General features: G+C 35.8%; 1 protein-coding gene across 1 annotated transcript; it reads right to left on the bottom strand.

Moving 5' to 3' along the window:
* Positions 1–11,316: 11,316 nt before the first annotated feature.
* Positions 11,317–15,354, bottom strand: LOC139871801 (uncharacterized). The gene is made up of 18 exons (XM_071859533.1): positions 15,090–15,354; positions 14,862–14,979; positions 14,579–14,766; positions 14,373–14,480; positions 14,190–14,254; positions 13,997–14,102; positions 13,819–13,902; positions 13,583–13,729; positions 13,096–13,224; positions 12,911–12,978; positions 12,744–12,777; positions 12,570–12,654; positions 12,418–12,485; positions 12,139–12,252; positions 12,027–12,062; positions 11,853–11,939; positions 11,685–11,776; positions 11,317–11,601 (listed from the first exon to the last, which is right to left on the bottom strand). Exons 1-18 carry the CDS (start codon positions 15,222–15,224, stop codon positions 11,469–11,471), a joined length of 1,797 nt encoding a protein of 598 aa, XP_071715634.1. The 5' UTR covers positions 15,225–15,354; the 3' UTR covers positions 11,317–11,468.
* Positions 15,355–15,453: the final 99 nt, after the last annotated feature.

Here is a 15,453-nt window from a genome sequence, read left to right as displayed (position 1 = left end):
ATTTTTACTACAAAATACAGTATGGTGAGTATATAGTCCCACTTTTAAACTCTAAATATTTCGGGATGAGAATACATGTATTTTATGTTTTACGTTATGGACACAAGTAACTGAAAAATATATTCTACGTTGAGTTGTACCACTGGCATACTTCCCTGTAGCTTGGTAACTATTATTTACAGCGGTATTGTAAACGCGAATCCTGTTGATAGATCTATCGGGCCTGACAACCCCAACCGGACTGGACGACCAGTATTCAACGGTTGCACAGTACTTCGTTTCGTAACTACACTTGGTACAGTGTAGTAAGATTTCATAATAAAGGGAATATGCGACGTGATTAAATTTTAAGTATGGTTACCAAGTGCTAAACCACTTAGAATATTTTTATTAAAATGTTTATATATGAAATCTTGTGGTCCATAGTTATAACGCTGCTAGCATCAAACCTATATATCTCACCAACTTTATGTTGACATTTTAAAGCATGTTATTCTCAGGTACGAGTTAAGTCTTCCGCTGTGCATTTGCTCATGTTAAGGACATTACTTGGAGTCGATCATCGCAAAGAGACCAGATGTTGATGACTTTGTCCAGGTGGATAAGGACGGGTTTTTACACCATCCGTTCTGCAAAAGATGTTACACACATCATGCAGGTTATTGCCAAGTGGTCTGTGACAAGTGTAACAAGAAAGGACATGTGGCGAAAGATTGTTATGCCACCGTTTCTGAAGTAAAGACAAAATCGACCGATGTCAAGAAATGTTATGGATGCGGGAAGTCTGGTCACTTTATAAATCAATGCCCTGATAAGGAGAAGAACAAAGAACCCGCACGTGGGAGGGCATTTAATGTTAGTGCCAGTAAAGCACGTGAGGATCCTAATCTTGTCACGGGTACGTTTACCGTTAATAATCAACTAGCTTCTATTATGTTTGATACGGGTGCTGATAGAAGTTATATGTGTAAAGACTTTAGTTTTAAACTAAAATGTGCATCATTACCTCTAGACGATAAATATACTATTGAATTAGCTAATGGTAAACTGATAAAAGCCGATAAAATTTGCCATGGTTGCGAAATGAATCTCGCTGGTGAAACCTTCAAAATCGATTTGATACCCGTAGAATTAGGAAGTTTTGACGTAATCGTTGGCATGGACTGGATGTCCAAAACAAGAGCGGAAGTTGTTTGCGCTGAGAAAGCAATCCGCATCCCTCGTAAGGATGAAACGTCATTAATGATTTATGGGGAGAAGAGCAACTCAAAGCTGAACTTTATCAGCTGTATGAAGGCCCAGAAACTTATAAGAAAAGGTTGTTATGCTATTCTGGCACACGTAAAGAAGATCGATACTGAAGAAAGAAGCATTAATGACATGCCGGTTGTAAGAGAATATCCCGGAGTATTTCCAGAAGAATTACCGGGGCTACCTCCACACAGGTGTGTAGAATTTCAGATTGATCTCATACCAGGAGCTGCACCTGTAGCCCGATCTCCATATAGACTTGCACCTTCAGAAATGCAAGAATTACAAGACCAGTTGCAAGAATTATCGGACCGTGGATTTATTCGTCCTAGTTTTTCACCTTGGGGTGCTCCTATTCTGTTCGTCAAGAAGAAGGATGGATCTATGAGAATGTGCATAGATTACCGAGAATTAAACAAATTAACGATCAAGAATCGGTACCCATTACCGAGGATTGATGATTTGTTTGATCAACTGCAAGGATCAAGTGTTTATTCTAAGATTGATCTACGATCCGGATATCATCAACTGAGAGTGAAGGAAGAAGATGTTCCTAAAACCGCGTTCAGAACCCGTTACGGTCACTATGAGTTTCTAGTCATGCCTTTTGGATTAACTAATGCTCCAGCAGTATTCATGGATCTAATGAATCACATCTGTAGACCGTATTTAGATAAATTTGTCATTGTTTTTATCGACGACATATTGATTTACTCGAAGAACAAGGAAGAACATGAGCAACACTTAAGACTGGTACTGGAGATACTCAAGAAAGAAGAATTGTACGCAAAATTTTCGAAATGTGATTTCTGGTTACAAGAAGTACAATTTTTGGGCCATGTTGTCAGTAAACATGGAATTAAAGTTGACCCCGCCAAGATCGAAGCCATTAGTAAATGGGAAACCCCGAAGACTCCAACACAAATTCGCCAATTCTTAGGTCTTGCTGGTTACTACCGAAGATTCATTCAAGATTTCTCTAGAATCGCCAAACCCTTAACTTCATTGACTCAAAAGGGAAAGAAATATGATTGGTCCACGGAACAGGAATCCTCATTCCAGTTATTAAAGAAGAAGTTAACGTCTGCACCCATTTTGTCATTACCAGAAGGAAATGATGATTTCGTGATCTATTGTGACGCTTCGCGCCAAGGTTTAGGATGTGTATTAATGCAACGCACAAAAGTTATCGCATATGCCTCACGACAACTAAAAATTCATGAAAAGAACTATACGACACACGATTTGGAACTTGGAGCTGTAGTTTTTGCACTCAAAATATGGAGACACTATCTATATGGCACCAAGTGTACAGTGTACACCGACCATAAGAGTCTTCAGCATATTTTTGATCAAAAACAACTCAATATGAGACAACGTCGCTGGGTAGAGTTGTTAAACGATTACGATTGTGAAATCCGTTACCACCCCGGAAAGGCTAATGTTGTAGCTGATGCCCTAAGTCGAAAAGAAAGAGTAAAACCTCTTAGGGTCCGAGCTTTGAATATTACAATTCATACTGATCTCACAAAGCAAATTCAAGCAGCACAGTTAGAGGCTTTAAAAGAAGAAAACGAAAAAGGCGAAATAAGCAAAGGGTTAGAAAAACAACTTGAAGAAAAAGCCGATGGAACCCTGTATTTTGCTGGTAGGATATGGGTACCAAAACATGGTAACCTAAGGCAACTAGTACTGGATGAAGCACACAAAACGAGGTACTCAATTCACCCAGGAAACGGAAAAATGTACCACGATCTCAAAAAGTTTTATTGGTGGCCTAATATGAAAACAGAAATTGCTACTTATGTAAGCAAATGTTTAACGTGTGCAAAGGTCAAAGCTGAGCACCAAAAGCCGTCAGGATTACTGCAACAACCAGAAATTCCGCAGTGGAAATGGGAAAGAATAACCATGGATTTCATTACGAAATTGCCAAGGACTGCAAGTAGTCATGATACTATTTGGGTGATAGTTGATCGTCTAACTAAATCAGCTCACTTTCTACCAATAAAGGAGACAGACAGTATGGAGAAATTAGCACGCCTATATTTGAAGGAAGTAGTTTCCAGGCATGGTGTACCCATCTCTATCATATCTGATCGCGACACCCGATTCACATCACGTTTCTGGCAGTCATTACAAAAAGCATTGGGAACTCGATTAGATATGAGCACCGCTTATCACCCACAGACAGATGGTCAAAGTGAAAGAACAATACAAACATTGGAAGACATGTTACAGGCATGCGTGATTGACTTTGGAACCAGTTGGGATCGACACTTACCGTTGGCAGAATTTTCATACAATAACAGCTATCATACGAGCATCAACGCAGCGCCATTTGAAGTACTTTACGGTAGAAAGTGCAGATCTCCTATCTGTTGGAGCGAAGTAGGAGAAAGACAACTTACTGGACCAGAAATTATTCATGAAACCACCGAAAAGATCATTCAAATACAACAGCGATTGAAAACGGCCATGAGTCGCCAAAAGAGTTATGCTGATGTAAGAAGAAAACCGCTAGAATTTCAAGTGGGCGACAAAGTCATGTTGAAAGTGTCACCCTGGAAAGGCGTTGTACGATTCGGTAAACGAGGAAAGCTAAGTCCTAGGTACGTAGGACCCTTTGAAATCACGGAAAGAATTGGAACAGTTGCTTATCTATTAAAGCTACCGCAAGAACTTAGTAGTGTTCACAACACATTTCACGTGTCAAATTTGAAGAAATGTTTAGCTGAAGAGGATGTCGTAATTCCTCTTGACGAAATACGAATCAATGATAAACTCCATTTTATCGAAGAACCTGTTGAAATCATGGACCGTGAGGTCAAACAATTAAAACAAAGCAAAATACCGATAGTTAGAGTTCGTTGGAACGCAAGACGAGGACCCGAGTTTACTTGGGAACGTGAAGATCAAATGAAGCAAAAGTATCCACATTTGTTCACTGATATCGCTCATGAAACAGGTACTACTCAAAATTTCGGGACGAAATTTTCTTTAACGGGGAGGTACTGTGATGACCCGAAAAATTTCGACTAATTTAAACCAATTCTCTTTATGATTTAATATTATGTAAATATACATATATGTATGTATGTATATATATATATATATATATATATATATATATATATTATAAGATGTACAAGTAAAAACGACTTTCCTACAGTAAAACATTAATTGCTACAGTAAAAATGACTTTGCTACAGTAACACTATTTGCTACAGTAAAACACTATTTGCTACAGTAAAACACTGATCAAATTTAAACTTAATCTTTGTATGATTAACATTTCCGACACGATAAGCAAAGTCTGTAAAACTGAATCTCAAAATTTTTGAACTATTCAAATACCTTTCGGTTATTCTCAACGATTCGCGAACCATTATATGTAAATAGATACATATATATACTATAACTTGAAAATGTAACAAAGTTTTAATTGCATGATACCGTACATTAAACTTATTGGTTTATATATCTATTTGAATATATATTATTTCAAGTTATTTAGTAAACGATAATAACATTCGATTATTGATTCGATTGATATTTAGATAAGTTAACTAAAACGTTTAAGATGAACCAGTAAAACACTAATTTGCTACAGTGTTTTCAAATTGCCACATTACTCAAAATGCTACAGTGTTTTCGAAAATCACTATTTGCTACAGTGAAATTGACTTTGCTACAGTGAATTGCTACAGTAAAACACTATTTTAAAATGTATTTTAACAAATAGCGAGACAATGATTTATAGAAGTAAATGACCAAAACACTCAAATGTATAAGTTATAATTTGAGTGATATAATTTAGGGATAATTTAAGTTATATTGTGACAAAGGTACGAGTCACAAAACGAAAAGTACTAGTTTTCTAAGCGTACAAAAATGCGTTCGAGAAACCGGAACCGGGACATAAGTCGAGTGATGACGTACGACTTATCGGAACGAAAATTACAAATCAACTATGCACGTGAATTTAATATAATATATAATTAATTATATATATTATATATATTATATTAATATTTAATTATGTCGACGAACTACAAAACAAATCAAATGTGAGCTGTCATTTAAGCTCATGCGATCGCATGAGCATACCAAAGAAACTCCATGCGATCGCATGGAGGCTGGATCCAGAAAACATCTATAAATTCAGTCGAATTCGTTCCATTTTTTTCACATATATTACTCCGTATAATATTTATTATTATTATTATTATTATTATTATTATTATTATTATTATTATTAATAAGATTATTATTAATCTTATTATTTTTATTATTAGTGTTATTATTTTTGCGATACAAAAATAATAATGTACATAAAATATTACGACGGAGTGCTGTCCAAGTAATTTTCAAAACGAGTTCCAAGCGAGCTAGAGCTAAGGAAAATATGGGTTATTACCAAGGAGGTTATGGGTAATGTTCGGGGGTATTTTTGTGAAGCAAATCTCGTGTTTATCATCTCCGATGCGTCTACGTGCTTTTCTACAATATTGTATATCAATATTAAACAGTGAGTTTCATAAGATCCCTTTTACTCTCTACATTTTTGGGCTGAGAATACATGTAAATGCTTTATTAACCGATATACAATATTTATATGTGTGAGTTCATTGATCCTTTTTTTATACATATTTTTGGGCTGAGAATACATGCGCTGTTTTATAAAATGAATACAAAAACTAAAACGGATTTGAGTGAGTTTCATATGATCCCTTTTACTCAATATATTTTTGGGCTGAGAATACATGCGACTGTTTATAAATACTGAAAATACCAGATTTATATGCGTGAGTTTCATATGATCCCTTTTACTCAATATATTTTTGGGCTGAGAATACATACACTTTATTTTAAATGCAATGGATACAAGTACATACTAAATTCTACACCGAGTTTGAACCGAAAATCCCTTAGCTTTGGTAACTAGTAACTGCCGGTTATAAGAACTGGTGGGCGCGAGTAGTTATATATGGATCCATAGGGCTTGATATCCCCGTCCGAGCTAGAGCACTAGCCTTTTAACGGACGTATGCTATTTGAGAAGCGTACACGTTGGTTTGCGTGTATTATTAAGATGATTATACAAAGGGTATAAATTATATATACGTTAAGTTTAGTTACCAGGGTGCTCAATTTCGTAGAATATTTTGATAAACGTTTCTGGATGAAACAACTGAAATCTTGTAATCCACTTTTATATACAGATTATGCGAAACACTAAAACTATGAACTCACCAACCTTTGTGTTGACACTTGTTAGCATGTTTATTCTCAGGTTCCCTAAAAGTCTTCCGCTGTTTGCTTACATGTTATACAAGCTATGTGCATGGAGTCTTGCATGCTTTATTCAAGAAAACGTTGCATTCACAAAACCATCATCATGTATCTATTTTGACTGCATTGTTAACGGAAGTATTATTGTAAACTATTATTTACGGTGGTTGTCTATATGTAGAAATCATCAGATGTCGAAAACCTTGGAATTAAATATTCATTTATGGTATGCCTTTTCAAAAGTATGCAATATTTACAAAACGTATCATATAGAGGTCAAATACCTCGCAATGGAATCAATGAATGACGTGTTCGTCCATATGGATTTGGAGCGATCGTCACACCTCGTCCCTGTGATTTACCCTAAAATACATCTCTTGTCCTTATACTTTTTTTTTTGCTTTCCTCATCCCTGTGGTATTTGCCGTATACATCTCTCGTCCTTCCGTTCAATTTCTGTTAGTTTTAGCCGTTAAGACAAATCATGTGCAAAGCATGTGAGAGTATTTTCATCATTACATTTTACCCCTTTCTCACCTAATTACTTTATCTTCTTTGACCTAAAATTATATTTATACTCCGTATATACTGTACATATATCCATCTCTCCAACCCACTTTCTCCATCCTACCAACAACCAACACTCCACTGCAAACCAGCCGCCACCACTGCGCTGGTTTTTCCATTGCCGCCAACACAGCTGCCACCGTCAAATCGCGTTAAACCATTGGAGGAACAGGGACCCTTCGATTGCGTGATTCACAAATTGAACGGCGATGATTGGATGAAATTGAATAATTCAAAGTGAACTTGCACACAAAGCTATGAACTTGCAGGAACATTTAAAAATGCTTAAGATAACATCAGATCTCGATTCATTTTCAGAACACAATTAAACACCAAAATCCAAAATTTCTCACTCAATTAAACTTCTGCTAGCGAGATGTTCCTCACGGCGGCGGTCTATAGTTTGTTTTGTAAGTGGCGGAAGACCGATGTAAAGATGAAGATGAGATTTGAAGTCTTAATTTTTCAAATTTTGATTCAGAATCATTTTTTTTATAGTCTCAATCGTTATTTCAAATTTGAAGTCTTAATCGTTTTTCAAATTTAGTAACAAAAGGGCGGAAAAGGTAGCATCAGGAGCATTAGAACGGTTATTATTGCATTCACCTCAAGTAAAAGATTTGTTATCAAACGGGTCGAATACAAATTTCAAGATTTTGCCACCTGATAATGTCAATGATGCTGAGTGGTTTACAACAACCACATTCACAAGTTCCATTTCATTTTGCAGACCATTGGTCTATTTCTGCTTATTATTTTAATAAAATACAGACATGGGTTTTAATTTTAAGATTTTTATCCTTGAATGTTATATTATGTTATATGTGATTTTGTAATAGGACTAGATTTTGTAATTGTAGGTTTCGATTTGCCAAGTAAATGAAGTTAAGCGTTTTCAGATTTGATTTAGTTTGGGTTTATATGTTGATTTAGATTCATTTTAGTTTGGGTTTATTTTTTGAGAAAAGATAGAAGATGAAAAAGAATGAAATGGAAAAGATATATGTTAAATTACAAAAGTACCCTCACATGCTTAACACGTGATTTGTCTTAACGGCTAAAATTAACAGCAATTGGACGGAAGGACGAGGATGTATACGGCAAATACCACAGGGACGAGGAAAGAAAAAAAAAAGTATAACGACGAGGGATGTATTTTGGGGTAAATCATAGAGACGAGGAGCGTAATTATATCTGTAATTATATCTTATAAAAAATACTAATGTATGTCTAAATTTTATAATTACTAGAAAAGTTTTTAAAAATATTACTGTACTAAAATATAAAGAAATCAAAGAAATTAACTCGCAACAATCAAAAACCAAGCCAAATCCCACAGATTAGAGTCAAAATCACCGACCTCTCTGAGACGATCAGAATCCGATGGATCCACCGGATCCCCATCTCGACCCGTTTACGTTGGCGATCCATCAATTTATACCTTTTTCCTACTTTCATCTTACCAGTTATCTACTTGTTTACATTTTCTTCGCAGTTTTATCCGTACAAATCATTATAATTTTGCTACTATTATTCGAAAATGTACTCCGACAACCTTTAGTTGACTGGTTAGATGAATTATTCAAATCACCGATAACTCAATTGATCATAAAAGCAATTGGAACCATCGGTTTAGTAATCATGATACGTCGTCGTTTCGTCGATTCCGGTGATGACGTCATTATCGTCTACCGTAGTCTAGAAGCTTCTCTCGTAGGTAATTTACTGATTGTCTGATTAATTTTCTTATTTATTGAAGTAATTAAACTCTATACTTTCAGTTTATAGATTTTGATGCAATGCACTAACTCCCTGGTTGAAAGGTTAATATGCTTTCATAGGCTTCATCACAAAATTTGGCATTACTAATTTACTTAATTTTGTGTTGCATGATGATGTTAGCCTTTTAGGTGTAGTTTTATGATATATAACTTGAATGGAATTGAATATTGAATATTATAATTAAAGTTAAAACTATTACTGCTTAAAGTTGGATGAGCTAAGAGACTATTAGGTGTGTTTAGCTGTGTTTTTTTAATTATTGGCAATTAGGTGTTGGAGATCTAGCTCAACTGTAAAGTTAATTATCTTGTTTCATACAATGTTCTAAAAGACGATAAGTGGACCTAAACTTGTACTCGTAGTACATTATTGAGCAATCGCCTACACATGTTATAATCAATAGGGTTAGTTATTGTAATACAATTGTTATGGTTAAAAAGGTAGACAAAATAACGGTGACACTTGGCGTTTTCTGCATTGGTTTCTTTAATAAGTGACGTACAAACGCCACGTGTGAATGTGTGACATTATCATTAATTCCTACGTGTTGTTCATCTTTGATTTAGTCCCATTTTGATATATAGTTATTCTGATACAGTATGTTTTGAGTCAACCCTGTAATTAGTAATGTTAAACTGCTAAACTGCGTAAACATGGTAAGAATTAGTGATTACTGAGTTTTAAAGGTTTTAGCATTTTTTTGTTGAACGGATTAATAGTAATAAGAACCATTGTTGGTTGATTAAGGGTGAAATTATCGATTAATGCAGGCTTCTCGCTTTTTTTATTGCTGGTGACGAAGAACATTCACCGATACATCAAAGAAGTTGTCATACTCACAAATACTATTCGTGCTTCAAGGAAGCTAACGAGGGCCTATGATGAAGATAGAAAAATGAGAGAAGATGAAGCAAATTTGATAAGAAGAGCGATTCGTAGCTTAAAAACTGAGATCACGAAACTTGATTCTGAATGTAATGCAAAGGAGAAAATGTTGCAAACTGAACTAGCGAATAATAGAGCTTTTAAAGATCGCTTTGAAGGGCTTCATGTGGAGTATGATCGTTTGTTGGCGTATAATAAAGATGTTAGAGATCAATTGCGAGAAGTTAATGAGATATTGACTCGCTCCAGTGGTCATGGAGGTGTTAGAGAAAAAGCAAACGATGTCAATGAGAGATTATCTTACGCCAGTGGTAAGGAAGATGATAAAGATCGATCCCGCAACAACAATGAAAAATTGTTTCAGTACAGTGATAAAAAGACGGGACTTTTTAGTTGGAATATATGGGGATTAGGACATTAGTTTGTGTAAAAATTCAGGTGTTGATACTTGTATAAAGAATAGATTTTGATTATCCAATATTAGTTAATTTTCACTGCTCTTTTTTTTTTTTTTTTTTTTTTGAACAGCGATTGGGATCACCCGAGGGGGACTAAACCACCCGTTGCGATCATCTCCCGTTTCGACTACGCCGATGCAGCGATAATAACCCCGCCCCCATCGCTGCCCGGGAGGATACCTTGAAACCGATCCAAGGGCACGGCTAAGTAAAAACCCCTCCCCTTTACCCCCAAACGATAGGGGAAAGGTGCCATGGGTGGATACTTCATGGCAGGGATGAATATTGTTTTTTTAATATGTAGCCAACGGGGGTCGAACTCCTGACCTCCCCTAAAGGAGGCAAGCCACCACTGCTGGACCACATCGCAACTTCAATTTTCACTGCTCTTTTAAAATTGTGAAGCTGGTTTTTGAATCCCGATTTGAGCTGGTGTCTCTATTATCTGCTGGAACTTATACCTTGATATCTATTTTTTTGTTTTCAGGAATTTGAAGTTTAAAAGACTATAAGACACTGATAATGCTGACGTGGATTTTCTTTAGCGATTGACTGTGATGTGGCGAAGTCAAGGCAAATGGCAAAGTTAGGGGAAATGGAGGGTTGTAGTGGCGACTGGCGAGGGGTGTAGTGGGGAAGGTTGTAGATAGTTCGTGGGTGATGTGGTAAAATTTGATTTTAGAGGTAAATAATTAGAAGTTGGAAGAAAAAATAACCCAACTAATCACACGCTACCACCTAACCTCACTTATTCTTTGTGTTTGTAAACCACCGACACCAACCATTTTTTAAGCCACAAACACCCCACTACCAGCGCTTGTGGCGTTTCTTAATGCCACATCCGAAACATCCATGGTACAAACGCTGCACTACCTGTGGGTCTAACCAACTTTTTTCAGGTGTGGTAATTCAACTAATCAGCGAAGTCTCTTAATTTTTCAATGCATCTACAAATTGCTATATTCAGTAAAAAACCGACAGTGCAAGGGTTTAAACCTACTCAACAACCTCCTTCACCACAACCAGAAGTTGAGCTAACAATCAATTAATCAATGTATATGTGTCCATGATTGTTGCTGCAAAATACGTAATATGTATAAATAATTTAGTCAATCTTGTTGTTTCGTGGGTTCACATTTTGCTAGAAAGCAAAGATTTTAGTATACAAACCCATGTTTTACACTTTGAATACCATAAATATGATACTAATAGAAGTTTGATTCTAGTATACTACTGCGTGTTATTACTATAGATTACTTCTTCATCTTCGAATTTGTAGTCTAAACCAGCACCATATTTCCATGCCTCAAGTTGCCTCTTCCATTTGTATTTCATCTCGGTTGAATATGTATCAATCACAGGCCTAACAGAACGTTAAAAACGACTAACTCAATCATCTTACAATCTTTATGGAATCATATAGTCATAATCGATACGGAATAGTACCTGATTAACGGGTCAATATATATTGAAAGAAATGTGTAAGAACCCAATAGTGAAAAATGTCCTAGCCAGTCAATCAGAACCGGGAAGCCAACCTGTTGAAAATGACCAAATGTCTAAATTTTTACCTACCGATATGGTAATTGTAACTACTTTGGCTGGTTAATTTACCTGCTTAAATATAGAAGGAAGGATTTGAGGTTTTGTTAGCATAACTAAGCCTAGTGTCTTCACAAGAGGACCAAATTGTATGACATCCTGTAATAGTCAAAGTCAAAGTCAAACTCACAGTGAGTGTTGATTTTCACTTTCTTTCTCAATAAAGAGCTAGTCCTAACAATTTACCTGAAGAAATGGTCTTAAAACTGGATCACCAAGCCTCTGTGGAAACACTAATTAGTCAATTTTTTAAAAGAATTTTTATATTTATTTATGATAAATGCTACAAAAATCATACCTGCATGCTCTGGAAATTGGCATGGAGAAGGTCGTTGATGAAATCTGGCGAGACTCCGGCTTCTTTTCTCGCAGACATGGCTCTTTGGAACAACCAAGACGAACTTAGGTTTGGCTGTAAATATTAACAATTCATTTAAACAAACAGTAATGTTTTCTAGTATATACAATCTATACAGAAAGGGTGATGATATGTACAACACTATAAAGCATCATAGTTGTGTACATAACAAAAGTGGGTTGTGTACATATCACTCCCCACACAGAAATAGATGCTGACCATGTATGGATTCAGTAACGACAAATTCTCATAGTCCAGGAGATTTCCACTGACCGCTTCATGTATTCCTGATATCTCATAAAAATAACAAAATAAGATGACATTTCGAGTCTTTAGGTAACTTGAACAGTTTACCAATTAATTTTAATTACCATTTGATAGTCTTCCGAGATGCCTAGTCAAACTCCCGAAACCGCCAAAGGAAACTGGAGACTGTATGCCACTAGCATCACCGAACTAGAAGGAGTAACATTGTAATGAGCATTTAGCAACTATGATTGAGTTGTGCATTGTTGAAACTTTTTAAAAGAAGACTTATATTACACCTGAAGAATACGATCAAAAGCTGCTGGCAACGGACTGCAGATTGATTCAAGTTTAGTAGAAATATTCTGAATCGACAATAAGTTCAGACACTGTTGACCAGAACTGCTAGTTTAAACACCCAACATTGACCATTTTCATGCAAATGAATGGGTAAATGCATGTTTACCTGTCACGGTAGGTAGGGAAAATACCATATATTACTCTCAAAATCTCTAAATCATCCAAACAGACCTCCTGTTTGAATATCAAAATCTTTACATCAGTATATATTTGAAATTAAAATTGAAATATGAAGTTTTTTTTCATTTAATAAATGATCTTTGAAACATACTAGGTAATTTGAAAGATTACCTGATACTTGGGCATCAGATCCCAGTAATCTTCTAACAACTCTTCCAGTGTTGGGCTATTAGGTTGTGGTTGAACATAAGTGAACATATAAGTAGTTCGATCTAACGGTCCAGAACCGGCAGGAAACGCCTGTTGATTTAACAAAAAGATTGACTTGTTGAAAGTGGAGGTCGCAATCTTGACGCATTTACTTATGAATTGGTCGATTTAGGTTATGTTGTTTTCTTCAAAAGTCTACCAAACTGTATTTTTTATTTATAAAACATCATTAATCAGTAAGACACTCAAATTAATTTCTGAACATGTAAATGTTAAACATCTGATGTCCTAAGTCAGCTTAACTTGACCGGACCCGTTTCCACCCATGCCAAAATTACCTGCTACGGGTGAGCTATTTTAACCTGTTACCTCACCCGCACATGTTTCCACCGCTAACTTAAAGCATAAATATCAACGACATTTTCAAACACGACAATCAGATAATTACCTCCCAAAAGTATTGTGCTTCTGCTTTTCCAACCTGCTTTGCTTCAGCACTACTAAATATCACATCGCTATTAGAATTTTCCTTGAAACCACGACAACAAGAACCGACAACAAGGCAAACGCCATCAGGCTTCCGATTTCCTCTAATCTGTGTTATATGCTGCCAACATCAGCTTATAGGTAAAATATAATTTATGATCTAACCACTTTATTGTACATCTTGATTAATGTCATAACCTGTCTTAGTATAGGCGAAAAGTTCCCCATTGCATCGATTATAAGACTGGCTGACAATATCTTCCCCTCCATTAATTGCAATACCTTCAAAGTCGAGTTTTTATAAGTAAACATTTTTTATTCCACTGTTAAAGAAATAATAAAAAGTACATAACTGTATTGGCATTAGAGATATTACTGCTGTATCCTGATAAACGTTTATGCTAGAAACACTGCAACCCTCAAAGATCACTCCACCAAGTAAAGTGAATCGCTCCCGCATTATATCTATAAGTTTTGCAGGCCTACAAACATTTACAAACCACCAAATCATAAAAGCATTTTAGAGACAATTGCAAACATGTAATTCTTAAAAAAGGTATGAGACTTACGAAACCCCAAGGTTGAGAATGTTTGACACCCATATCTCTCCTTTTGTCTCAAATCCACATCGGTTCTGCAAGTTAGAAATTGAGGACCTCATTCAGTTACGAAATACAACCCAATCGCTATTCAAAATTCTCTTAAATCGCCGTTCAAAAAAAAAAAGGTTAACTAAAACTTTATATTATTACAGGATTGAATACTGAAGTTGTAGCCTGATCAATATCCTCTTCTGTTAAGATGCCAACTTCAACAAGTTCCATGAGCTCTTTTCTTGATATATTCCATTCCTGTTCCCTCTGATATCAATTGAACACAAATGTCAATATTGGTTCACATGATCATTAATCATTTGTGACCATATAGAACAAGTTGTACACCAGAATGTACATATTACCCCTTTCAGTAAGTTACGTTCCACTACTCCAACTCGAAGACCCTTCAAACTTAATGCAGTAGCAATGAATATACCTAAAGTACCCCCACAAACCAACACATCAAATTTATCCACTTCTTTCTTTGCAATATCTGATTCACTAAACAAAGCAGGTGTATTCGACACAACTTGTTTCGGCTCCTGTACAGCTGCAACTCACATAAATGAATCTCATATAAACCAAAAGCACATATTCCTTTATGGCTTAATGTCCTATTAATAAAGTGTAAACAAAATTTGATACCTGTTTGAGGTGAGCAAATACTAGACCACACATTGTCTAATCTCTTCAAAGCATCGTAAGAATACGCCCCACCTGCACCACCAACTTCCCCACCAACTGAAATGCCCTCCATGATCCTCTAAACATCCCAAAAAGACAAAAAGTTACAAACTTTATCCAGCTAGAAGCCTAGAACTTAAAGCAAACACCTTGTGTGCATATATATCACATTCTTGAAGATATGGGTACCTGGGTTCTTGAAGATAGTGCTTTGGGTTGCAATGATAGTCTTTTCGGTCTTTGAATGTTGCTGACAAAAGGGTGTTGTAAAAGGCCATTGAATTTAGGAAGGTGTGGTTGTAGCTGAACTTGGATTACCACCATTGTTCAATTATGCCACTTTCAGTTACAGAAAAGAACATAAATTAGAACTTTTAAGCTATTTGTAGAACATTGGTCATGGTAATTGGATGTGCGTACGAGTATGGTACACGTGATATAAAATCAATCCATTTGAAAAAAAAATCATTTTATGATCAAGAAGCATCAACTAGCCATAAGCCAGTTATGACAGTTGTTAATTTTTTAGTTTTAGTCCCTCAAGTTTTAAAAG

Source organism: Rutidosis leptorrhynchoides, chromosome 10 (genome assembly GCF_046630445.1).
Source record: "Rutidosis leptorrhynchoides isolate AG116_Rl617_1_P2 chromosome 10, CSIRO_AGI_Rlap_v1, whole genome shotgun sequence".
In the NCBI taxonomy this organism is placed as follows: Eukaryota; Viridiplantae; Streptophyta; class Magnoliopsida; order Asterales; family Asteraceae; genus Rutidosis; species Rutidosis leptorrhynchoides.
Note: the sequence above shows the minus strand (reverse complement) of the source record. Positions and strands in the feature narration are given on the sequence as shown.

Coding starts and splice junctions, on each gene's coding strand:
- LOC139871801 (XM_071859533.1), bottom strand. CDS start 15,224: ATGGTGGTAATCCAAGTTCAGCTACAACCACACCTTCCTAAATTCAAT. Junction 12,979..13,095: donor ATCTGATGCCCAAGTATCAG/GTAATCTTTCAA, acceptor ATATTCAAACAG/GAGGTCTGTTTGGATGATTT. Junction 12,655..12,743: donor CTTTTGATCGTATTCTTCAG/GTGTAATATAAG, acceptor TACTCCTTCTAG/TTCGGTGATGCTAGTGGCAT.